At 37.9% G+C, this 26,139-nt stretch overlaps 2 protein-coding genes across 6 annotated transcripts in view; one reads left to right on the top strand and one right to left on the bottom strand.

Moving 5' to 3' along the window:
- Window positions 1-26,139, top strand: part of LOC132124032 (methylthioribulose-1-phosphate dehydratase-like) — a 310,976-nt gene that overhangs the window by 2,529 nt on the left and 282,308 nt on the right. The window lies entirely within an intron of this gene.
- Window positions 109-26,139, bottom strand: part of brsk2b (BR serine/threonine kinase 2b) — a 131,111-nt gene continuing 105,080 nt past the window's right edge. The window contains exons 6-20 of one of the 5 annotated variants that reach the window (XM_059534575.1): window positions 25,164-25,197; window positions 25,003-25,071; window positions 21,662-21,808; window positions 19,897-19,928; window positions 18,685-18,849; window positions 17,867-17,964; window positions 16,536-16,686; window positions 15,863-15,916; window positions 14,246-14,306; window positions 11,143-11,800; window positions 10,031-10,079; window positions 8,375-8,498; window positions 7,263-7,443; window positions 6,503-6,592; window positions 109-675 (exon numbers count right to left, since the gene is read on the bottom strand). In XM_059534575.1, coding sequence (XP_059390558.1) covers window positions 653-675; window positions 6,503-6,592; window positions 7,263-7,443; window positions 8,375-8,498; window positions 10,031-10,079; window positions 11,143-11,800; window positions 14,246-14,306; window positions 15,863-15,916; window positions 16,536-16,686; window positions 17,867-17,964; window positions 18,685-18,849; window positions 19,897-19,928; window positions 21,662-21,808; window positions 25,003-25,071; window positions 25,164-25,197 — 1,936 coding nt within the window. In that variant the 3' untranslated portion in view covers window positions 109-652. The other 4 variants (XM_059534566.1, XM_059534581.1, XM_059534573.1 and 1 more) reach the window with 4 other exon arrangements.

Genomic DNA, 26,139 nt, shown 5'->3' on the forward strand with positions numbered 1-26,139 from the left:
CAATGTCACTGATAGACATTTGTTACATAAGGAATATTTTCAGTCTGTACAACAGAATAGATCATTTAATGTAATGCCCCCCCCCCCACCATGTCCCAGTCCCCCCACCATATTTCAAATAGGATCTCCAAATCCAAATCAGCAATGACAATGAGTCCATAAAATGTCTTAAATTCTCCATTTCACAAAGAAAGACTACATTGAAAAGAATACAATCCAACAACGGTCCTCGAGGGCAGCTCCTCAAACACGTGCATTATGAAATCCAGAGTTCCTTCGCCATTTGTTCTTTTGTAACGATGTCCTGTATGTGCGACTCTGTATTTGTGTGTGCATTAGCAGAGGACGGGGAAGAAAGAAGACAAAAAGTATGTTTCAATAAAAAGATGAATTGTGGTTTAGCTTAGTGAGAATTCATTAACATCTTTATTTTAAGGCTTCACTCCAAATCCTTGGACATGTTTGGCTGTATGTACAGTAGCTGCAGGAGGAAGGAGTTGAGGAATAGGTTGCAGCTCTTGTTGGTGTTTGGGGTGTTTAGATGCATCAGAATGAGGAGTTTCCCTCAGCTGCTTGTACTGAACGTCCTGTGTAATGTGCCCTCCATCAATGTGCCATACATGAATCTTGTGCAAGAGCAGGACTTGGGGCTTTAACACGTTTTCTGGATAATTCCTGGTAGCAGAAATAAATAAAGTCATCGTAAAACAACATAACGAGACACTGTGAAGAACAAACAACACTGGAGAGAAATAAATAAATAAAAAATAAGCCTATCTTTATGTGCCTTTTGTAAAGTGTCGGGTCAGTACTTCATATAGTACTTCAATATTCATTCCTTTATATAAAACTTTGTAGAGGCTTGGTTAAAACCAACTTGAGTCAACAACATCCTTTCACCATGACTGGATTCTTTTCTTTTCTTTTGTTTATTTTATTTTATTTTAAAACTAGTATATAGTATTTCTCCTGGTTTTAAAGTTGTTCCTGTGTCCCAACTGATGATGCCATCTTGGCATTGTCTTGGCCAGAGGGACATTTGGAGTCATTAGGCTCAGGCTCATGTTTCTTGCTGTTGGCATGTTTGGGCGTGCCAGGCGGATGGGACACCTGCCCGTTCTTCTCGTCTGAAAAGAGCTGTTTAATTACGTCAAAGAAGTTACTCAATGGGCTGCCTGGGGGCACAACGGGAGAAGAGGAGAAGAACAAGAAAACAAGAGAGAGAGAGAGAGACAGAGAACAAATACATGAACAATGAGGATCACAGACGAGGCAAGGTGAGATGATGAGAGGCAGGATGAGACTGCATTAACTGGAGACAATAACACTGACATGGATACAACATGTTCAACTGTTTGACAGTACATCTGAATTACTGGTCAAAGGTCTTATTGTGGTTGTGAGTATCTGTGGCTGAGCAGCAGTCTCCATCTGATCTGTGATCTTCACTGGATGGAATGGAAAGAGATGTGATGGTGTTCATTGTGAAAAAAATTCATGTTAGATGGGCAATGACTTGTTATTAATTAGACATCAAACCTCAAATTCAGGATGCATATCCTAAATTATGTGTATATACATCAAAGAAGAATTTAGCAAATACCATAAACTATATAATATAAATTAAGGGTGTAAAATGCATTGGTACACCTGACAATGAAAACTGTCTGATTGATTCACTTGAAATAACTTGTTCATGAGAAACAATTAAATGCAAATTGGACTACTCAGGTCATGCTGTTTATCCAGTTAAAAGAACCGGCTCATGAGAACCAGTCATTATACAGTACAGAATATAGAACTTGTATTTTTTGACTCCCTTAAAAGAACTGGTTAATGAGAACAAACTCTTTTATCCCCCATGTTTTCTGTACATTGCTGTGCTATTATGTATTTTGATTCACTTAAAAGAATCGGTTGATAACCTTCATTCAATCCAATGGTGAATCTATGTACGTATGTTTTTAATTTACTAAAAATAACTTATTTATACTTAAAAGAACCAGTTCATAAGCTTCATTCGTGAATCGGACTTTGCTGGATGCACTGCATTTTTACTTAAACTTAAAATAACTACTTCATAAGAATCATTTGTTTGTAAATTGGACTACACTGGTCACGCTGTATGTTTTTGACTCACTTAAAATAACCTGTTCATGAGAATCATTAGTTTGCAAATCTAACAACACTGGTCACACATATATTTTTACTCACTTAAAAGAACTAGTTCATATTAGTCATATGTTTAGGATTGGACTACACTGGTTCCACCGTATGTTTCACAAACATTCATTTATAAATCAGATGATACTGGTTACACTGTATGTTTCTGATTCACATAAAAGAGCTGGTTCATGTAAATCATTCATTCATCAAATCAAACTACACACTGTTTTTCATCCACTTGAAGGAACAGGTTCAATCATTCATTTGCCAATCTGACTACACTGTTAATGCTGCATGTTTGAATGAACTGGTTTATAATGGCCACTGGTTCAGGAATTGGACAACACTTTGTGGCATATGTTAGTGACCCTATAAATGTTGCAAAAAAATGTAATGCAGTCATTAACAAATTTCATGATGTACTGCATGATCAAGTAAAGAATCATAATTATATAAAATCATTGTCAGGCCATTCATTTACACCCTGGTACATATACAGCTAAATATATTCATGCTAAATTCATCATTTCTGATTCAAAACAAAGGCCAAAAATGAAATCTCCTAAAATGGATTGAAATGTAGTGGTACAAATTGTTGCAGATTCTGAATACACCTGACAGTCGGCCCAGAAGGATTAACTACACACCCTATTTGATGCCAACACAGGCTTGCAAAACATCACCTCTTTTTCCAATTTCATAAGTGACTGAGCAGCAGCGGCCCGATAGCACAAGCAGTAACATGGCAGACCGTGGCCTATGTGAACACTAGAGTAGATTGCTTTAGTTCCAGTGCTTGTCTCCGAGTCTCTCAATACAATCTGGACTCCTCTCAACATCATGACAGAAAGCTCCAAACTGACGCTTTCCTAGAAGACAGGCTGCTTTGCCAGAGGCTAAGAGACTCTCAAAGAGACATGACAGCTGTGGCAGCTTTGAGACACACAGGACACTTCTTCAGCATTTCTGCTGTGAGCCATTACAAATGTTCATCTCCGTTTAGATTTATGCTGGGTAAACTATTGCAGACACAGAAAACGAACAGTACAGCATGGCAATATTTCTCTTACAGGGCATGTGCGGAGCTCCAGTCAAATAGCTTTGGGCTAAAGACAATGGATTTATGTCTCACCCGCATGATTAAATGTGTAGCTACAATATTTCTGAATTTAACCCCACTAGGTTAGGTCAATCTGAAATGACATAATATTTAGAGCCACAGTTAGAATCTAATATCAATCCTGATAAAGTAAGAAAGCAGCTGAAATGGCAAATACATGTAAGGCTTTGTTGTATTTCTGCTAAGATCTTGTGTATGTTAGTGAGATTACATGGCAAAGAATGGCTAATAATTACTGTTTTCCTTTAAAATGACTATCAATCCAATAGCAAACACATACCAGACTTCACTGTTGCCTACTCATATTGTATTTATAGGGCTCTACATAAGTAGGTCATGCTGAGAAAACTAGTCCCGTTAGGATTCTGCCCCTCATTATACAGTGATTCTACAGATGATTACTTCTACTGTAAAAGTCCCAAATGAAAACATTTTCATGTTTCATTAACATGAAAGAAATGTTTAGACATAAGGTGCTGAGAAACATGCTAACATAAAAGCTCAGACATCATCTTCAAATAAAAAAACCTGGTTTAACAAATTCATAAGCGCTGCTGATTAAATGTTTAAATTAACAGGGCCTTTCAGCAAAGTGATTCAGATGCAACAATTGACCCACAAAAACAAAGTAAAATGATGCAAGAATTGAATAAAGAGAGAAAAACAACATGAAGAATGTATGAAGTGTTTTCACTCTAGAGAATTTAAACTTTCATGGATTGTCATAGCGAGTTCATGCACACACACACACACACACCTCTGCATTTTTCATATTTAAAGGGATAGTTCCTCCAAAAATTTAATTTCTGTCATTAATTACTCATCCTCGTGTCGTTTTAAACCCGTAAGACTTTTCATTCATCTTCAAAATACAAATGAAGATACGTTTATAAAAACCTGTGCAAACAAATCTCTAATGCATTAAAAGTAAAAAAAAGAGATTGTTGAGGTAATTCATTTGAATCAAGCCGTTTATTAAAACTTTTCTGACAAGACACAAATGCCTAAATCAAATCTGTTCTTGTCTGTGTGAATCTGTCACTTCTTTTTTATAGTAGTTTTGGTTGCATGGACCAAAAGAAGAGGGTGTTTTTAAAATATATTGATTTGTGTTTCAAAGATCAACAAAAGTCTTATAGGATTAGAATGACATGAGGCTGAGTAAATGATGATAGAAATGTCATTTTTGAGTCAACTGTCCCTTTAAAGGGTCTCTGTGTTTAAGTGCCACGCATTGTACAGCGTGTATGATAAAGTGACGTACACTGTGGCAAAAGTGTTAAAATAGACCTCTTACCACCCTTTGAACGCTTTCCTGTCAAAGGAACATGATATATTACTGTAACATGTCCAATTAAATCAAATAATTATCCTAAAATGACATTCTCAATGCACCCCATTGACTTTACAGTAATGACATGAACTCAGTGATTCAACCTCCTTGCACAGATGTTTATTACGTGGCCACATCTGTTGAGAGTGAAGCATGCTGGTGCTCAGTGCTGTTCAGCGCTCATGCCCATTCACTCAACAGCCGTGGGAGAGCAGGGGGTGAAGGGCAAAGCCAGGGGAAGGGGAGGGTGTGATTGACAGGGTGAGAGGATGGCACATCTTAAAGCTACACGATCCTGATAACAGCTCTTTTCTTTAAGACAGTCCAAATGCACAATATGAATATAATTACATACCATGTTTTGGAATAAGGCACTGAGAGAGGGGGTTTTGCTTAAAATGTCATACTATTATACTAACAGGCTATTGGTTTTTTTAAGTATGCAGAATGCTGGTTATACTGTGTACAATATTTTTCTGTATGAAATACATGGATGACCTTTTTGCCAAATTATAAATTTGGAGTATCTTCTGTATCAAGAGTAATGAATTAATATTAGCACATTATCAGTACACTGTATAAAGCCTACTATTTTCAAAAGACTATGTGAAACAAAGCATTAAAGCTGGAATACAGTACATGACTTGCCTATATTTTTACCCTGATTTTCAGTTTGGAAAAGCCAGCACTAGTTTTTCCAAAGTCGTAGCTGGTCTGCAGATTTGAGCTGACATATTTCACAAAATATCAGAACATAGCATATTATGGGGCACAGACTATTGAAGTTTTAGCTTCTGACAAAGATTCAGTCGAAAGGCATTTATACTTGGAGTGAGTTTTAAAATGTATGCAACAAGGTGCATGTTTCCGGATGAGTTTGTAGTGTTCTGAACCACTCAAAAGTCTGGCAGTCCTGTGTATCATGACTAGTTTTTATTCTTAACCATTTACTAACCCGACAGGTAAAGTATTCACTTTAGTTCTGATGTACAGTCGTGTGTCGTATGTATATATACACTACATAGATTCCCTTTATGTATGCCAATACACTAAACTTGGACGTCATCCAGGTATTTTATGCACATGGAAAATTTATTTATTGTGCACAGTAGACAGAATGCAGACTGATATTATGGTATTATGAAATGCCAAATTCCCTTTTCTGTAATAACTCAGTGATATTGCGTTTGGACAGTAAGTATTTGGGGCTGTCCAGCAGAGGGAGCTGTAACAGGCTCGTCACCATGTGCACACAGCCATGTGAGAAGACAGGCAGAGGATTTCTCTGTTCTTTCATTTCATCATCTCCAGCAGGAACCACAGTCTAGCCCATTACATTTCTGCTCGTAGAATGAACAATTTGAAGCCACATTGATTTACTTGGGACACAGGTTTGATTTTTTATATATCAGCGAGAAATTTCCTGGCTATGTATATAAACCCTTGTTAATACACGCGAGTGTGCTTTAGCATGCTCTGTGTGTGAGTGTGTGTGTGACTGCTAAGGAGAGTTTGTGCATGTGTGCTAGTGCCTTGAAATGCAATTCTGTGCAATGTGCTCTGATAAGGTCAAATGTGTACTTCCAGCACCTTTAGATAAGACATCACATCCGACATTAATGGAACAGTTGATACATTGCATCTAGAGAAGTTAATTTTCATATTAACATTCTGATGGCCTATAAATGTCTGTAAAACCACCTCTAACAACCATTTTAAACACTGGAAAGACTCATTTGACCTTGATGGGTGTGTGCAGCGTTCAGTGCTCTGCAAGGGTGGGCTAGGCGCCATGCATGTTCAGGATGCTGTGTAAGAGCAGAAACAGAGAGAGAGAAAGAGCCAGAGTAAGAGGTGTGTCAGTGGAGTGATTGGCCACTCACCAGACAGCTGCTGGACACCAGGCTGCTCATGTGTACTTAACAACTGAGCCTGAATCGTCTCCACCACCCGTTTGAAGCGTCGGCTGGGACCTGCCAGGGACACACACACACACAGAAACCCATTTAAATGTTTCACAATGATGCTGTACAAACTGGTACACATGTGTCTTTCGAAATGAATGTACATTTATGCTGACACATCCTGAGTTTATTCCCCCTAGCGGCTGCCTCATAAAATCTAATGGGATGAGGCTGATTTTTATGGTGCTGAGCTTATGGCATGTGCCCACACACACACTTTAAAATGTGTGACTTTAAGAACAAGATTCAATCCCCTTTGTGTAGCCAAGAGAGCAAAAAAGAGCGAGGGGGAGAATGAAAAGCGAGGGACGGGGTTTGCAGTAATGGCACCAGCATCACGGGATCTTTTTGGATTGTCCTTTGAAACACAGCAGGTTGAAAATGCATAGTGATTACCAGGAGGCAAAAAGGCCTCTTTTAGTTTAATTTTTTCAATTACCCCCTCGAGCAGTAGGTCTATTTTCAGAGTCTTCGTAAGAGAGGGGGAGTGTAATGGAGGAGGGGATTGCTTGCGGAATGAGAGAGAGGGAGAGAAAAAAATGTCTCACCACTGTGAAAGACAAAGTTCAACATCATCAACCAGCCTCTCCATCACCCACACACACATCCCTTTGTGCTTCTATTGGCTGCTAGCAAGTTTATGACATCAAAACGGGCTTCTCACTGTCGGCATGGTTACCTGAGAGCAGTGTGAAGGTGACAGAGTAGATGCCGTTCTCCTTGGTGGCAGCCGTGCTTTCGGTGTAGGTGATGTCCACCTGGAACTTCACTGGTTTTTGGAACACGGTGGGGCCGGCCGTGGATTTGTATTCTGCCCGGAAACTCGTCTGAGACACCACACTGTGGCTGAGGCTGGGAATCTGAGAGAACAATTCATCCCAAAATGAACATTGTGTATTTATTTAGCCCTTTGTGGTGTGTTTTTTTTTATGTAATGAATGTACTATATTTTAGTTCAATAATGGTTTTCTTTAATAGGTAGTATTAACAATTAAAAATTGTAATGTAAATTAAATTTATGCATTTAGCAGACGTGTTTATCCAAAGCGACTTACAGTGCATTCAAGCTAACATTTTTTACCTAACGTGTTCCCTGGGAATCAAACCCACCACCTTTTGCGCTGCTAACACAATGCTCTACCATTTTTTTCTATTTTTTTTTTTAGGGATTTTATGGTACTAAATTATATTTTCTGAGCAAAGAGCTGGAAAATAAAGTGTACTCCGCAAACTGTACAAGTGTGCATATTTTTTCAGGACCATTTGACCTTTCTGAAAGATGCCCATTTGTTTCACATAGTAAGTGTCAAAACTTGCATGCTACATTTTTAGGTTTTCTGAAGTCATATGATTTGTGCGATGAACTGAAACTTGTTATCCACTGAAAATCTTGACATCCATCCTAGCTCTGTTTCATGCATTCATGAGTTAAGTGATATAAGATTTGTCAATGATTCTTTATTTTGAGTCTGATATTTTCAATTAATCAATTGATACAGTTCACAACACTGGTTTGAATGTTTTGTTCAATTCAGCTCAATAATTTGGTTGCAGAGCTAAACAGCTCACTAGAGCAGAAGATTATCAGTGTCGGTTTTCACACAGCAATTGCCTTGCTTTAAAAGATTTGGAATATAGCACACAAGTCTGACACTTCTGATATTTTTATGGTGTTTTTGCATCATTTTTTAAACTTAAAAGGCCCACGATAGTACGAAACGTTAAACCGGTTTGGAACAAGATAAGGGTGAGTAAATGAACATAGAATTTACAAACTTATTGGAGACTTACAGAGAGAAAGGCGTGTACAATATCTGCTTTGATGGAGCTCAGAGGCTTGTCCCGAATCACCACAAAAATCTGCTCCTCCTTTTCGAGGTTGATAAAATTTCCAAACCAAGATTTTTTGGCAAGTCTGTGAAAAAGAAAAAGATGAGTAAACAAGACAACACAATACATATATAGATCACTCAAGTCACATACTATGCATGGAGTTGAGTAAACTTAATAACATTGCATGCTGTTACAGACAAAACACATTGTAATAGAAAACTGGCATTTCTTCTCAAATTTTGAATATATTTTTTCAAAGAAGTGTCTTATACTTACCAAGGCTGCATTTATTTGATCAATAATACAGTAAAAACAATATACAATGTTGTGAAAGATTATTACAATTTAAAACAACAGTTTTCTATTTTAAAAATGTAATTTATTCCCATGGTGGACAGCTCAATTATCAGCATCATTACTCCTGTATTCAGTGTCACACGATCCTTTGGTGCTCAAAAAACATTTCCTATTATCATCAGTGGTAAAACAGTTGTACCTGGAAACTAAGATATATATTTTGAGTGGATTTTTATGAAATGACAGTTCAACGATCAGCATATATTTAAATAAAAATATTTTGTAACTTTATATAATCTTTTGTGAAATTCAAAACTGTTGAAATGTAGCATATATATTTCAACTTCACCAGTAGAGGAAGTTGGATGAACTTCTAACCATCAAAAGACGGTTTCTCTTGGACACCGCAAGAAACAAAAACATGTATGACTTTATATTATATGATTTGACATTATATGATGGACTTACATATGACGAATACTGTGCAGCACCATACAAACCTCAAAAACAATTATTTCTATAAAATCTATTGTATTATTCTTTTCAGTATTTTAATAGATTTTAATGTACACATGCTCCATTTAAAACTAGATTTACATTTGTCATGATACACAATTTGCTGACAACTGAAAAGTACTGAAAAGTTGAAAAGTTTTTTAAAATATTTCACGACAAAAGCCTGTGTGTAGGTTTGGATGCTGGCATATGGCTCATTTCTCAACACTGCTTGAAATCGCAGCGATTTTACCACAGTCAGTGACTATCAAGGCCATCTTTGAGCCAGCCCAACATACTGTGACACTCTCTCACCAAGAACTTAACAAAACAGCAGCAAAATAAGAGGAAAACACTCCAGAAGAAAGTTTCCACCGTGGTGCTGCTTTGCGTGCCTGTGAAGCTAAGTGGAACTAAAACACTGAATTATTCATGAGGAACTATTCCCTGATAATGTCTTCAGCAACAAACTAGGCTAATGGGGCCAGGAACACTGTTTGGACCACCACATTAACTTTAGCTGCAGAGTTTTCAGAGCTCCTTTTAAATTATATTAAAATCTGGAGAAATAGTAAGCACACAGAGCAAAAGTGAAGTGTCTTCAAGCAAGTTTTAATTGAGTGTTGGTGATTTAACTCTCAACAGCTCAGGTTAATGTAAAAGGTGATACATTTCGCCCCACACCTAGTAGAATAATGAGTATTGAACTAACATTTATTTTAATTCAATTATAATTGAGTATTTTAAAGTTTCTTTCACACTCTGGGATTTAATAAAACTGTATATTTTACTTGATTGTCTTTGGAAATTGCTAATACTTACTCGGGGGAAGACTCTGGTGTTAGGCTGGACATTTCCTCTTGTGTGGGAACTGGAAAGAGACAAAGTGAACAAGCCTTAGTGGAATTTGCATCATACTCTATATCCTGAGCGATTAGACATTCACAACCTGAGGAGGGGAATGCTGATTAACCACAGCTAATTACTCCAAACCTGCAGAGATTAAGAGTAATTCAACCCCCACTTCTATCAGCTCATCTGATCCTCTTCCCAGTAGAAGAGGGAAAGAGGAACAGCTGGAGGTGAGAGGAGATGCTTGTGCAGTTTTCATTATCATTACTAGATATATCAGCAGATATAGCTGATAATTGAGTAGCATTGAGTTTATTACCCAATGATCTGTAAAATCAGTCCTTAGAGAATATCCCTCTCTAAGAGGGGAACGTCAACCTAAAACCCTAATAAAAAAGGATTAGCAAGCTTCGTTCATTCACCTAAATGCTTTTTACTGTATATGTACATAGGCTATGGTGCTTTATTTTACACCTGATCCTGCATATCATTGTTTTAGTGCCATATAAAATTAGGATATTATAAGGGCTGCATTATAAATCGGTACTATTAGACATTTCAGAATTTTCCTTTTTGAGCAAAGGATCCCTTAGTATTTAAACACACTAATTTATTAAACGTTATCTTTATTAAATTTCAAAATAAATATCTTTTTCTCACTGTTTATTATAATGTAGTAATAAATTATAAATTCACTTTATATTTAAAATTATTCATTTTAGTTTTGTTTTAATTTATTTTCACAAAAGAAAAATACAGTAGAATTTTAATAATCTGTCATTAATAATATTATATATATATATATATATAATTAAATTAAATTTATGCATTTAGCAGACACTTTTATCCAAAGCGACTTACAGTGCATTCAGGCTATACATTTTTACCTATCATGTGTTCCCGGGGGAATCGAACCCCCAATCTTGCGCAATGCTCTACCAATCGAGCTATATATATATATATATATATATATATATTCCTGTAGCTCAATTGGTAGAGCACTGCGCAAGCTTGGGGGTATTTATATGTCCCTGGGCAGGTTGATGTAAGAGGTTATTAAAAAGTGCTTTGGATGTCTCTACCTTGCATTTTCCTGCGGTGGAAACGTGGTGAGCCAAGGAAGCTGTTCTTAATGGAGTTGAGGCGTGTTCTCCACGGCATGCCTCCAATGGAGGGGCTGGGGGGTGGCGTGGGGCTAGGGGTCCCCGCTGGGCTCTCCTTAGGTGTGTGCACCGGCGTTCCTTTTGGAGTTGGCAATGGGCTGCCCCTGGGGGAGGGGTGGGGCGTAACCTGTAAGGTGGGGATAGATTTGCCGTTGTGGTCAGTCCCGGCCAGCGGGTGAAGGTGGTGAAGCCGGATGGGCGAAAGTGGTGAAAGGGGAACGGAGAGCTTGGGCGGCACCGTGAGCAGTGGGCGGCGCACTTTCGGGCTGCCGGGCATCGGCGGGGGCAGGGGTTGGCAGGGCGTAGACGGTTCTGACTTGGCCACAGATGGCATGGCTGTTGTGTTGGGGAACGGGTTGGACCTGGTGACCTGCAGGGGCTTGTCTGCAACTTTGGGCTTGGCTGGAAGGGTCTGGGTTTTGTTGTTGGGCTGATGGGCAACTGTCTTTGGTTGAAAGGTTTTAGGGGAGTGGGGGCCTGTGCCGTTCACCCGGGACACAGGCGCGTGGGTGGGGCTGTGGTTGGGCGACTGCGTGAGTTCTGCGGATTGTGGAGGAACGGCGAACCGCCGCATGGGCTGTAAGAGCGCATGCACAGAGCCAGCAGCACAAAAAGAGCCAAACACAGCCCATACACACAACACACGGCCCCGTAGTTAACAGGCATTACGGCGCAGACGCACACACACACCGACACCAAACATGAAAAGATGGGGAACAAGCCACCGGTGATGAGAAGTGAGGGAGGAAGTGCAGAAAGAAAGAAAGAAAAAAAACATGCCATTAGCACAACCAGCCAAGAGGCAACAAGACAGTGGAAATAAAATGTTCCCAAACCAGTGTTCCAAAAACAAATCAAAATCAGCAACAGAAATTAGCAACAAAAAGCTCTGGGTTGTTGTTGGGATGAAAATAAAAGAGGTGTTGTCAGCACTGACTAAGCAAGCAGGAAACTTGTGCAAGGCTTTGCTGTAAAAGGACGCTATTGTCAGAATACCTCATAGAAAATTTTAAATAATCATCATGAATTAGGTAGAAATGACATAAAATGTGATACAGAAATATATGCTGCCTCAATTAACGAGTTTTTCAAGACAATAGCGCTGCACTATCAAAATGGCTAGAGGAAATAAGTGCAGTTGACCATTAAACAGAGCATATAGTACAATGCTGCTGTTGGAGGTATGATATGAGGATGCTGTTTATGACAGATGATGCTAATAATAATTATATCTGGGTCAGAAACAGGGGATTGATTAAATACAGGCCACTAAAAGTAAAGAGTGTTATTACAATCAGCAAGTGAAAGCTCATCAAGCATATTGTAAAACATCAAAGAAATACAATGGAGTGTTAACTGTACCAGCCGCAACCATAGCACGGCATAAAGAAGAACATGAATGCAATAAAATGGATCTTTAAAGCTCTTTCATACAGCAGGGAAGATTCTTCCATGACAAACCTTTAAGTCTGTGTCTGAGCAGTAAAACTAATCTCAGATGAGCTGTATCAAGGAGTTCTTCACAGACTAATTCAAATTACTTCCAGCAAGCCTGTTCTCTACGTGAGCCATTTTCATCAGTGAAAGGGCACCGCTGCAGACATTCTCCAAATGTAGAACATTTCAAGATGCAGAATATTTGATCAGATCGGATTCAGAATTGACTTTGGGATGAATCCTGCTGGGAATTCCTTGATGTATCTCAAGGACTGCATTTTGGGAGGTCTTAATAGTGGATTTGTAATCGGTTAGCCTCTTTAAACAAATCAACTGTAAAAGCTGGCTACATCCAGAGGCTTCACCGTTAGTAAGAAACCAGGGATTTTCAAGGGATTTTAACAAGCCATTAGTGACTTGGGGTTCAAATATTTCCAGGCAACAAGCCTGTGAACTGGGCATAGATTAGCAGTAATTATGCTAAGTATGGTAGACTGATTGGGCTAGAAGTAGTGGATCTGTGGGGGCAGACAGCAATACTTCGGCTGCATTTCAGGTTATAGGTAATTTACGATTGGCTGTCTTGTTTAACAAAGCTAATTCTATAGAGAATCATCATTAATGCTCCATCATCACTAACAACTTTCTTGTTCCATTATGCAGTGGTCTTCAAGGACCCACTTGGCGGATACAAGAAAGAACAATGTCCCTTTTTTACATATTTTATAAAATTTAGTGTTGTACTTTAAACCTGTACTGTAATAACACGCATATGGTTCCATATTAATGCAGTCAAATATTTTTTTATAAACATACATAACCATTCAAAAGTTTGGGGTTGGTAAGATTTCTTAATGTTTTTGGAAGGTGCTCACCAAAGCTGCTTTTATTTAATAAACAAATAAATAAATAAATTAAATTGTATATAATTAAATTGTAAATATAATTATAAATTGTGAAATAATATAGCACATTAAAATAACCGATTTACATTTGAATATATTTTCAAATGTAATTTACTCCTATGATGGCAAAGCTGAATTTTCAGCATTACTACAGTATTTAGTGTCACATGATCCTTCAGAAATCATTCTGATATGCTGATTTGGTGTTCAAGACAGTATCAATGTTGAAAACAGTTGTGATGCTTAAAATGTTTTGTGGTACATGAACCATTATACATTTTTTGCAGGATTCTTTGATAAACAGAAAATTAAAAAAAAACAGCATTGTTTTGAAATAGAAAGCTTTTGTAACAAACGTAAATGTCTTTACTGTCACTTTTGATCAATTGAATGTATTCTTGTTAGACAGAAGTACTCTATACTGACCCCAAACTGTTGAATGGTTCCCAACTGTTGAATTTACATACTTTTACAATACCCAGCAGTACTATCTGTTGAAGAGCCCTGCATTATGCAATCAATGCATATATTCATGCTGAAGATTAAACAGATGTGGCATGTGCCATTATATTTTCATCAATGCATATTCTATAGATAGACGCCACACCAGTTGGCATGGGTTTCAACACAACCAGACTCTCTGAGTGAAACCAGTTTTTCAATATGAAATGAAGGCTTACCCGAGGACTGCTGAGGGGACTAGTGGACAGACCTGAAGAGGCTCCGCTGATGGACCGGGACCTAAAGTTACACAACATACATAGTAAAGACATTTCTGCCTCACACATAGCACACTGTCGTAACTCTAAAGGAGGTTCAGCATGTTGTATGGGTGAAGGATGATTTATAATTGATTTTATTCCTGGACAGAGACAGCAGTATAACACCAGACCTCTATATTTTCTATAAACCTTGCATTTCTGTTAATTACATGTCAACTTTCTATGTAGGCCTTTAGGTCTTCTTTTTTGTTGATTATGCTATTTTTACATTTCGAGTTGCTTTTAAATTTAAGCAATTTATCATTTCTCCTCCTAAGGATGTAAAAGGTCATCACAACCTTTTATGAGGTTCTGTATGAGGCCCTGAGTTCTTCCGAACTTCATTGTGTATTAGATGGTGAGCTTCAGTAATTCTCCAATAAATGATTGTGATTTAATTGACCGTGGACACAATGGGTTTTGTCATCAAGGCAAATTGAAACAGTAAATCATCCCTAACGGTGTCAACATCAGACTCACATGAATTGACTCCGGGAAGGATTTGATCCATAAACTGATCAACTGCATTTGCAAAGGCTACATAGATGAGAATTATGTGATGGTCTCAATTTGTATTTAATCATTCATGCATTAAAATCACAACACCAAATGCACTGCGGCCTGATTCAGCGCAATGCTGATGTTCATTATATGCCTCTTGCATTGAGTTAATTGGCTTACCCAAAAGACAGCGTCAGGAAGAGAGCTCTTTATATGTGTAATAAATGACTATGGAATTCATGGGAGGAAAGGACAAGCACTAGAGGACAGTAACTATACGAGCTAATATTTCTATCCTTTTAAGCATTGTACAGTATTTGAAAAGATTTTATAAGTATTGCATCGTTAATATGCAGCTTTAACTATATTAAGATAACTACTGCTTGTAAAACTGCTGTTTAAAATTGTATAAAAGATGCAGGGGAGCTTTTTGGTTCAATTAAGACATTACATTTTGAATTGTAAAATGCATAAACATGTACTTGATCTATCTAGCATGTCAGTAAAGTATTCATTTACCAGTACCTAAACCAGTGCAGCTATATTCAATGCAGTTATTAAAGAAAAATCAATAATATTCAAGGCCCATTCTATTATCTGGCAGACTAAACAGTCTCGGTGGATGCAGACGTAGGACAGGACTGTGAAACTCAAGGTCGAAGAAAAATGCTTGAACAGATGAACACACAATCGGATAACCTCTGTCTCTCACCTACTGTAAGTGCACACATCACTCTAAGAAAAACAAACATCCAGGGTGAAGGCAAGAGAATCATGAAGGCAAAGCGAGAGCGAGGGGAAGAAATTAACAATTTGGGATCTACCAAGGGACAAAAATGGCAGACATCAAACGAAACATGAAAGGCAAAATAAGGGAGATAAGATGCTTTTGATGTGTGTGGAGGGAGCCAGAGGGCCGCTGCTTTACCAAAACTGAGAGGCAAAACCAGGAGGAAAAAACTCATATTTTCACGTGAGTGTTAAAACCCCACTGCATCTTCAGAACGGAAAGGAAAGCATGGCGGTGGTTTATACCTCTCCTCCTTGCTTTGCAGTATGGGGTTGGCATCTGAGATATCCAAGCTTTTACTGAAAACAGATTTACTACAGTAAGAGAGAGTAAAGTCAGAGGAATTTAAAAAAGTAATCATGGAGTTGAACCAAAGCATCTATACAGGGCAAGGACACGGGGCTGATGAAATGGATCACAATGGACATGGAAAAAAGTAAAAAAGAATTTGTAATAAAATATCAAAGATACAAAAAATGAAAGGCACATAAGAAATCCCATTGTTCCGTTTAAAACCACTTTGAGAAGTTCAAATTTACCATATGGCACATTCAGCATGCTGCTCGACTAGCTGTGAAACAGATTTTCAGAGAATAGTAAAACACTCTGCTTTTGAAATCAAAGGTTTCCTTTTCCAAAGAATTAAGCTGAGCTCATTGATCTTATTTCTTTTACTCTTCATGTGCAATTAAAATGCATTTTTAACAAAGCTAGTATGCAGCTTGTGATAACTGTGAACTTCATTTTGCCAATCCAAAGTTTATTTTGGCTTTTTTTAACAGATATGACTTTCTTCAGTTTTCCCTTTCCAGGCTCCACAAAACGTGACATCCTTTCAGCTGTTTTTTACTGTGGCACTCACTGCTCCGATTGTACGGTTTCATAAATAATAGAGGAACGAGAGATGTGTTGCTGTACCTCTGTCCGTGTTGTGCCATGTCGATGGCACGTCTCACAGGAACAGGAGATCCACCCTCTGTCATGCTCAGCACCTCCATGGACTTGCGCTCTGGCCTCCTCTTGTTGTGCCTCGTCAGGAGTGGAGAGTCCACTCGCTTCCTGGGAGGATCTGAAGAAACCAGCATTTGATAAATTCAATGATCCATAACATTTGAAAACAGCCCATTAAGCTTGTGGGGTTCATAATGGGAAAAACTGAACAGCCAATATTTTTCATTATGTCTCTCAGCCCTCCAAAGCATGCAAATCCCAGTAAGCTTTATTATGCTGAGAATAAATTAATACTTTTTATTCAACAAGGATGCATTAAATCAATAAGAAGTGAGAATAAAGACATAATGTTACAAAAGATTTTTCAAATAAATTCAGTTCTTTTAAACTTTCTATTCATCAAAAAAATCTTGAAAAAACAAAAAAACTAAATCATGGTTTCCACAAAATATTAAGCAGCACAAGCATTTTCATCATTCATAATAATAAGAAATGTTACTTTAGCACTAAATTAGAATGTTTTCTGAAGAATAACGTGACACAGAAGACTAATAAGCACTGGCTGTTAAAAAGTAACTGTCATCACAGGAAAAAGTTACATTTTAAAATCTATTTAAAGAGGAAAAAAGCGATTTAATTGTTCTTTTTTTTACTATATTTTGTTCGAATAAACAGCCTTATGCCGAGTTCACACTGCAACGATTCTCAAAGCCATCAGATCACTGTTGTTTTCACACTGCACTACTATCTGGGGTAGCATTAAGTTGCTGCTATGTTTACACTGCATGATGGATGGGCGACAGGAAGGTACACACTGCATGACTTTACAATAGGAAGAATCGCCAGCACCTCTGTCTTGTCCGCAAACTTTGTTTCATAACTCCTCCCCAAATTCCCACTGCCCTGTATCTTGCTCTCTCATTGGCTGTTTGTCATTGCTGATGTATATTTTAGTTTTTGATGATTCACACAGCGTGATTGCTGCCCACTGCTCCGGGTGTGTGCTCACAGTGTGTGTGTGTGTTCACTGCTCTGTGTGTGTGCATTTCGGATGGGTTAAAAACAGAGCACAAATTCTGAGTATGGGTCACCATACTTGGCTGAATGTCACTTCACTTCACTTTTTTTCTGTTGGTTATTATTTTTATTTTTTTTTACTTTTAAACCTTTTGTTTCCACTAGTTTTCCAAGGCTGTGTGGGTGAGGAAATAATGTCACATCACAAAGCTGTTGTGAATGTATTTAAGGATGAACTACAAACGAAAAGATTTCAGACAAATTAACTGAATCGTTCTTACCAATTTCATTTCTGGGTGGTAGATTCTGATCCTCATGGCTGGGATACCTCTCCTTACGGTCCAGCAGGAGGAAGTAGATCATCTTTTCCTGGTTATCACTGGAGGTTGAGAAGGCACAGAGAAACAAAATGCGTGTGGTCAAGACATGTGTCTGATATATATACTGTAGTACAATCTCCAGAAGAACCTTCAGCTCAGGCTAATTAACCTCATTACTTAAAGAGCAAAGAGTAGCATGCACCTCATTCCCAGACAGCTAAAAGACATCCTGCAGAGATCACAGGATATCTCTTATTTCATTAATGATGCAAGAAGACATAAAATATCCGACAAGAGTCTGGGCGAGTTCAAATAGTATTTTTCCCCAGCGAGAGGACTTGTGTTGAATTTTTCTGCCCTGGACAACACAGCAGGAAGTAAATATGAACAGTCTTTGCTGCAGGCACCATCTGAATTGTTTAAATGCTGAGCAAGACAAGAGACAGAGGCCGCAATGTTTTAGGAGGGAACACCCAGGCCATCTATCAGTGGGGCTAACGAAGTTGATCGCGCACAGCGGAGCATGCGGGCAGTAATTGTGCAAAGTACGGGAGATGACAGATGAGCGAGAGGGAATGGGCTTCTCTAATAGCCTGCAGCAAAGATGCTGTACTGCGTGTTTACTAACCCTAAGAAACAAGGATGTAAAATAATAATACCCTCACATATGGTCTCCAAAAGCAAAAGCAGTCAGTCTTGTCTAATCACAGGCTATAAAGGGCTTTGGTATCACAGGAAACAACCTTACTGAGGTGAGCGTCTCATTCTTAGTAACTCACTCGTCTGACAGCAGATCTTTCATCAGTTTGTTCTTGTCCCGGAAGCAGCCCAGCGAGTGCATGCTTTCCAGCACATCTGGATCGATGTCCTCAGTGGAGGGTAGCATGCGGATCGCCACTTTCCGTGGCACCGGTTGTTCTGGTTCTGGCTCATTTTTTCCTGCTCTGAATAGATGATCAAGAACAAGAGCATGTGAAATAATCTAGTCTTCTTGTTTATTTTTCATTAATTGAGCACACATGGTAATCGCCTCCGGCGTGTTCTAGGATCCTTGCTGGTGGTGTAAGTCACAAACAGGCCCACATGCAGTCTGAAAAAGCTGAAAGCTCTGGAGATTTAAAACACCCATAATCTACAAATGAACCACATCCCTGTGTGTTTGTTTATTAAATATTTTGGTAAATTTGATTAACGCTTTCTTCTACCAATAAGAGTGTAGTAGACCCTCAGTTCAAATTAACACATTAATTAAAACATTATCATCCATTCGGAATATTTTAGCCGATTTTCTCGGAGTCAGTTTTGACCCAGTAGTATTATTATCATTTATGAAAATTAAAATAAAACTTGCCTGGTAACACTGAAACTAAAATAAAATTCATTTTATTTTCATCCTGGCTCAAAAACAAAATAAAATGAAAAAAAAAAGTTTTAGTTTTTGATACACAATATATTATAAAACTTGAAACCTTTACAACCCACCTGCATTAAACATGAAAGTGCCTCTAGACAACAGTAACACAAGACTACGCTGATAAATGATTTACTTACACCAGTTGTTAGACTACAAAACATAAAAATATAAACTACACTCAACAGAAATGGCTAAATTCAAGTTCAAATTTGAATTCAGAACTATTATGACCCTGGCTCTCAGTCATGAATCATGACTAATACAAAATGTTGGATACTGGAGAGATGTGTGTTTAAAATTAAAACAGTTCAAGACAAAAACAAGGCATTGCTTATGGGGGCAAAAACATTGAGTGAAGCCAGCCCTCTAGAGCTTAAGGGTATTTTCCTAACACACACACATTGCTGTCATATCATTACTTCTTTGGTATCTTCTTTGGTACCGTATGTTCTCAGTTATTGCAGTGAGGATACACATGGACTTACAGGACATGCATAGACACAAACACAAACACGCAGACAGATACTGAGCAAAAACAGCCACAGGACAATAGACAAAAAGTGAAGTTAATACTCACATGTACCATGTGTGCTTCTGTATCTGTTCTAACTGTAAAGAGAGGAAAACACGAGGCAAACCATTATCCATCCATTAACAGACCCAAATAAAGACAGCAGAGCATGTCAATAAAAGCAATGAATCCATCTCTAAACATCAGGCAGTTTCCTGTTGGCCGTCTCTAATCTTTCTCTCTTGTCACATCCTCTGATCTCCCCGGGTTTAAAGTGTGGAAGCTACAAAGACATGTGCATGTTAGCAGCTAATTAAAGCTGTGCCTTAAAGATGCCTTAAATTGCTTTAAAATAAGACAAAACATGCTTGAAAACAAGCCAAAAAGATTTAGAACCACTGATTTAAAAGAAATGTTTCTGTACGTTTTCTATCGTTGATGTCAGCTGTAATGAATCAAATGATGATGCAATGATTGTGATCAGCAATATAACAGCAAGAATTGCAGTTATGCATAAATTGTGCCATACAAACTGAATTTAAGAACAGATTTTGTGGGCCTTTAAATTCCTTTAGAGAATCAGGTGCTACAATAAAACGGTGCAGGTAACCGGTGCCATCATTCTTTGTGAACTCCCTCTGAATGTGTGCTGACAGTGTTCAAGAAACAATGACGACACATTGTCCAGATGTCTGTTAAACTGGAGTACTTTTAGTACTACGCAATGCTCCGTTGGCTTGTTTTAATTGGATCTATAAGATAATATTTCAAACTGGCAATAAGACAGTAGCAACTTCCTTCCCACTCTGGAATCATACAAAAGATCTCTTTTATATAACTGACAAACCGCACAGGAAACGGGCTATGTTTGGATCCTACCTAGGAGAGCGCTATTGTTTTCAACCACTGAGAGATGTGGGCAGTGAAGACAGCTATCTGTTTTCTCTGGAAAGCAGAAAAGGAAACTGGAGCATTTCAAAGGGTTGGTATTAGGACAAGCTTATAAACCTCTCGTCACTCCAGCATGTTACAGGAAAAACGGGGGCGGCTCTGAAGCAGAACAATGAAAATAGTAACTGAGGGAGAAGAGCGGAGAGATGAGGAGACCATGAAAGAGAGAAAGAAAGAGACAGACTTGCAGGCTTTTTGAAGCTAATGTGTGAGATCCGGACAAACAGGCTGGTTGGATTTGTTCTGGTGGGGAAGTCGTGGCCTGGTGGTTAGAGAATCGGATTCCCAATCGAAGGGTTGTGGGTTCGAGTCCCGGGCCGGCAGGAATTGTGGGTGGGGGGAGTGCATGTACAGTTCTCTTACCACCCTCAATACCACGACTGAGGTGCCCTTGAGCAAGGCACCGAACCCCCAACTGCTCCCCGGGCGCCGCAGCATAAAAAATGGCTGCCCACTGCTCCGGGTGTGTGTTCACAGTGTGTGTGTGTGTTCACTGCTCTGTGTGTGTGCACTTCGGATGGGTTAAATGCAGAGCACAAATTCTGAGTATGGGTCACCATACTTGGCCGAATGTCACTTCACTTCACTCACTTCTTCACTTCTGCTATGTGTTGACCTGAAGTGAAAGCTCAAAAGCTGAAGAGCTCTCAGACCCATAACACTAATTTAATAGAAATCAGCTAAATATACTGTAGATGTCTGTGGAACTGAAGCGCCAACCAGCATATGTAAACAGTGTAGTCACCACCTATGATTCCTCAGGCCACATGATACATTTAGGAGATAAATCATCTCTCTTTTTTCCCGGTATCAGGTTTTACAAGGTTTGAATGATGATATTATGAGATAAAACTGTAATTATGAGCATGACGATAATGACCGTGAGTCGTTTGGTGGCGTCCACCTCGATCATCCCCCTTAGGAGGTTTTGGCAGTCTGGAGGAATGAAATGGGGCATGTGAAAGACCCCGAGCTTCACTTTCTCTAGCAAGTTCCTCAGGTTATCGTCGTCGAATGGCAAAGCACCCTGACAGAAAGAAATATTACATGTTAGTACTATAATCAATCATTGTGTGGGTCAAAATCCCTCCCAACCCCCATTTTCAGAATAATGTCAACCAATATGAATTTTTTTTCAATGGTTGATTCTTAATTTATTTTTGTCCCCCTAATCCTGTATACACTAATGTCAAAAGTCTGGAGTCAGTATGATTTTTTGTCATATTTTTAAATCTTTTATGCTCAACGGGGCTCCTTTTACATATATTTATATACAGTAAAAATATATTATTACCAATTAAAATAACTTTTTTCCATTTTAATATATATTTTAAAATGTAATTTATTCCCGTTTTGGCAAAGCTGAATTTTCATTAGCGTTTACATTTAATGCCACATGATCCTTAAGAAATCATTCTCACATTTTTTGTGGAAACTATGATTAATTTTTTTAGGATTGTTTCATGAATCAAAACAGCAGGAATTATATATATTTGTAGCAATGTAATAATATTTACTGTCACTTCTAATCAATAAAATTAATTATCATTGCTGAATAAAAGTATTAATTGAAAATAAATTTATTAACAAATAATTAAAATAAATAAAATAAGTTGTAATCATGTTTTCTCTTGGATTTATATCTAAACAAACAATGGGAGAAAAAATAGGAATGATAAATGCTTAGATAAAAAATAAAACACCCCCCACCATATTTCAGAGAGTTTCATGAAGGATATCTGCACAGGAAGTAGGACGCAAAATAAATAAAGAAAGGGCTGGCATAGAGAGATGATTGTGCTTTGATAATTAGCTTTGTTTTGTGCCAGATACACTTCATCATTTTCACATCAGAAAGACCCATCAGGGCCCCTGACACTACTGAGATGTCAGCGCTTGATAAATATCTCAGAAAATTCACAAGCATGACTGACAACAGGGCCATATAATAGATGATATAATCTAGCAAAAACTAGCAAAGTAGAGAGATTATAAATAAAAAAGGATGCAGAATGCATCTCTAACTGAAAGATCAAAGAACAGGTTCCCGGGATACACAGGGATAATTAGATTGCTTTTTGAATAGGATGCAGTTAAAATAGAGCACACAAACACAAAAGAGAAAAGGGAAACAATTTGGCTTTTCAATTTCACTGGGTCGAACAGTTCTACTGGGTTAGGATTGTGTTGGGCTCATGGTCTAGAACAGTAATTACACTTGAACCAGCTTGATGATCCAGATTCAAAGCAAGCCGTCTGCTGTCAGAAAATCAGAGTTGTTGTCTGGTTTGAGAATGATTTATTTATAAGCTAGTGCCATTTGTCCCAATTATTTGGTGTTGAAACACTAAACAAGCATGGATAAGAAATTCTGAAGGTGATCAACAGCTTATTGGTGTGATCGTGCAAGTCCACTGGTCTGGAGCTGAGTGGGAATATTCAGTTCATTCTCTACTGGAGCTTAGCAGCAGGCTTGCATGGGGGATTGTGGGATTGACAGCCGAGCCGAGTAAGCAGTGGGAACGTCTAAAGTTTTTTACTTTATGCAAATGAGAGGATGGCAGCCAATCACTTTGAGGTGAAGACAGCGATACCTGTCATAAGCAGTTCAAAATCTGTGGATAGTATTTTTGGTGATTTCAGATCATATACTTGCACATTACTGTATTTAATTCAGATATAAAAAGTGTTTTCTATGCATTCATTTTGTTTAGGTTAGCAAAAGTATGTTAAATTTTTATTATACCATATGTAAACTTTGGCAATTCAGAAAATAATGTGAACATACTGTATACACACTATTCATTTAGAAGTTTGGGACCAGTACGTTTGTTTTTTTATTTATTTTAACAAAACTTTTCAACTCTTTTATGTGTAAAGACAGTAAGAAATCATTTTGAGCACCAAAAAAAAAATCAGCTTATAAAATGTATAGTTCCGGTCGTTGATTCTGATTGGTTGAGCAGAGTTTGAAGCCGTTGTAAATTACACTACAAACATACACCTTTGCTTACTTCTGTCTGTTGCTCGGCAACCACTTTTATTCTGATTCTGAAGAACTACATTTGCTGCATCTCATTTCGGAGGCTACGTCCTCCAGAGGTCACATTTGAAGGCTGCATACGTCATTGAGGATGTCTTATTTAAGAAAAGTAACCGTAATAAAATTGACTGTTATTCCTTGTGAGGTTTAAAATACTATAATTAATTTTTAATTTTGCAATTTAACGGTTACTTTTCTTAAATGAGACTTCCCCGACGGTTACTTTTCTTAAATGAGACTTCCCCGATGATGTATGCAGCCTTAAAATGCGACCTCCGGAGGACGCAGCCTTCTAAATAAGACACAGCTTCAGTTTGGTGGAAGAATACTGTTTTTATTTCTATCATTATGCTTTATTTGCTCTGTTTTATTATGTGAAACTACATATATGGAATAACCGGTTTTATGTTTTATGCGTCTGAAAACGTTTTACGTTTTCCACTTCATTCACACTTTTCCCTTAGTTGTTATAAATTCGCTGTAAAGCATGGCTTTTTGGGGCTTATTGCTTAATATGACATCACAGAAATTAATTACATTTCAAATGTATTTAAAAGGGAAACTGCTATTTTAAATTGTAATAATATTTCACACTGTTTCTGTTTAAACTGTATTTTTAATCAAATAAATGCAGTCTTTGTGAGCACAAAAACTAAAAACAAGCATACCCCAAAGAGAGATTTTAAATGTCTGACAAGAGTATGACACTCAAATTTTTGTTTAATTCCCTCCTCAAAGAACTTGAAGTCTTTTACAGTCTAAGTAAGGAAAAGTAAGAAGATAAAAGTGGCTTCTTAAAACGCTCAGCGTGCTGAATAAAAAGGACTGATCTCACTCATGTCTGATATAAAGATGATTCACCGGCTGGAGTGAGAAACCATATTGGAGCTTTGGTGTTGTCAGTCTTTTGAGCTCTGACTACAGAGCCGGTATTAACACCTTGATTCTTTTAAAGCCCAACTCTTGCTTAGCTGATTAGCTAGCACTGAAATATCCTTGTCTGGATTCTCCCACATCCTCTGATAGACGTTCATTCAAACACAGGGGATTTCTTTTTCCCAGTGCATGCTGCCGAGAGAGAGACTGTGGCTCAAATTTGTCAAAAAGGCAGAGGGACAAATTACAGCAGAATTATATGACACAAAATGAGGTCTCCGCCACAAAAAGGTTTCGCTCACCACCAAAAGTGCAAAGAGAATGACTCCACAGCTCCAAACATCAGCTCTCCTGCCATCATATTTCTCCCCCTACCAGAGAGAGAGAGAGAAGTTATAAGTGGAAAGAAAGTGATTCAGCGGAAGCTCTATAATGAGAGATGCCACTGAGAGCACGTACTTACCCTTATAACCTCTGGGCAGGCATAGTGAGGGGATCTGAAAGAAAACGGGACAATATGTCATCACCATCCTCACCCAACCTTGGCAAAAACACCCATTAGAGAGGAAACATGCAGTACACTAATTCAGTAATAACTCCTTGTATTTGCATGAGGATCTTCACACAACCGTTTCTGACAAACAACTCTTTGTCTAACCAGCCTATACATGCTGTTGTCAAATGATCCAATAATATAACATTAAATTGTAATGACTTTCTGCAGGAAGTGTGTAAAACAGGTCTGTAATCATCTGAATTGTGTACCGTATTTTAACGGCATGGCACATCATCAGAAACAGTTCTCTATATTTCAACACCAATTGTCGATAAATGCCTGTTTAATCATTGCAGGTGTCATATACCATTATGCAGATTGAGTCTGTATTGATAATACATTAATTTAATGGTTTACTTTCTCTGCTTTAAAAACATAACTACTGCTCACTGTAGAGAAAGCTATTATTGCTGTTTTTCAACGCCGAATGCAAGGTTTTTATACTAAATTAAGTGGTTAATGCAACATGCTCCCGCACAGTAATTTCAAGGCTTGTGTTCCCATTTTATACATAGATGGTGCCTCAAACATTCTGGGTGGAAAGAAATATAAGCTTTTACTACTAAAATAATGTGATGAAAAAAGTTATATTGTTTCTATGAATATGTCTGAATATTTCATATACACATTCATTTCTGCATACTCATTTTTCACACATCCAATGCAACCTAATAAAAAATGGTAACACTTCACAATAAGCTTCAACTTGTTAACTTGTTTAACTTGCTGTTTTTTAAAAGAATTTATTTTTTATGAACTAACAATTAAAACCATTTTTGCAGCATTTGTTAATCTAGGTCAATGTTAATTTATATATATACTATGTCATCCATAACATGTAAACTGAAGGTGTCTTTACACAACCAATTCAAGTCTCTATGCC

The sequence above is a fragment of the Carassius carassius genome, chromosome 3 (genome assembly GCF_963082965.1).
Source record: "Carassius carassius chromosome 3, fCarCar2.1, whole genome shotgun sequence".
Lineage (NCBI taxonomy): Eukaryota > Metazoa > Chordata > Actinopteri > Cypriniformes > Cyprinidae > Carassius > Carassius carassius.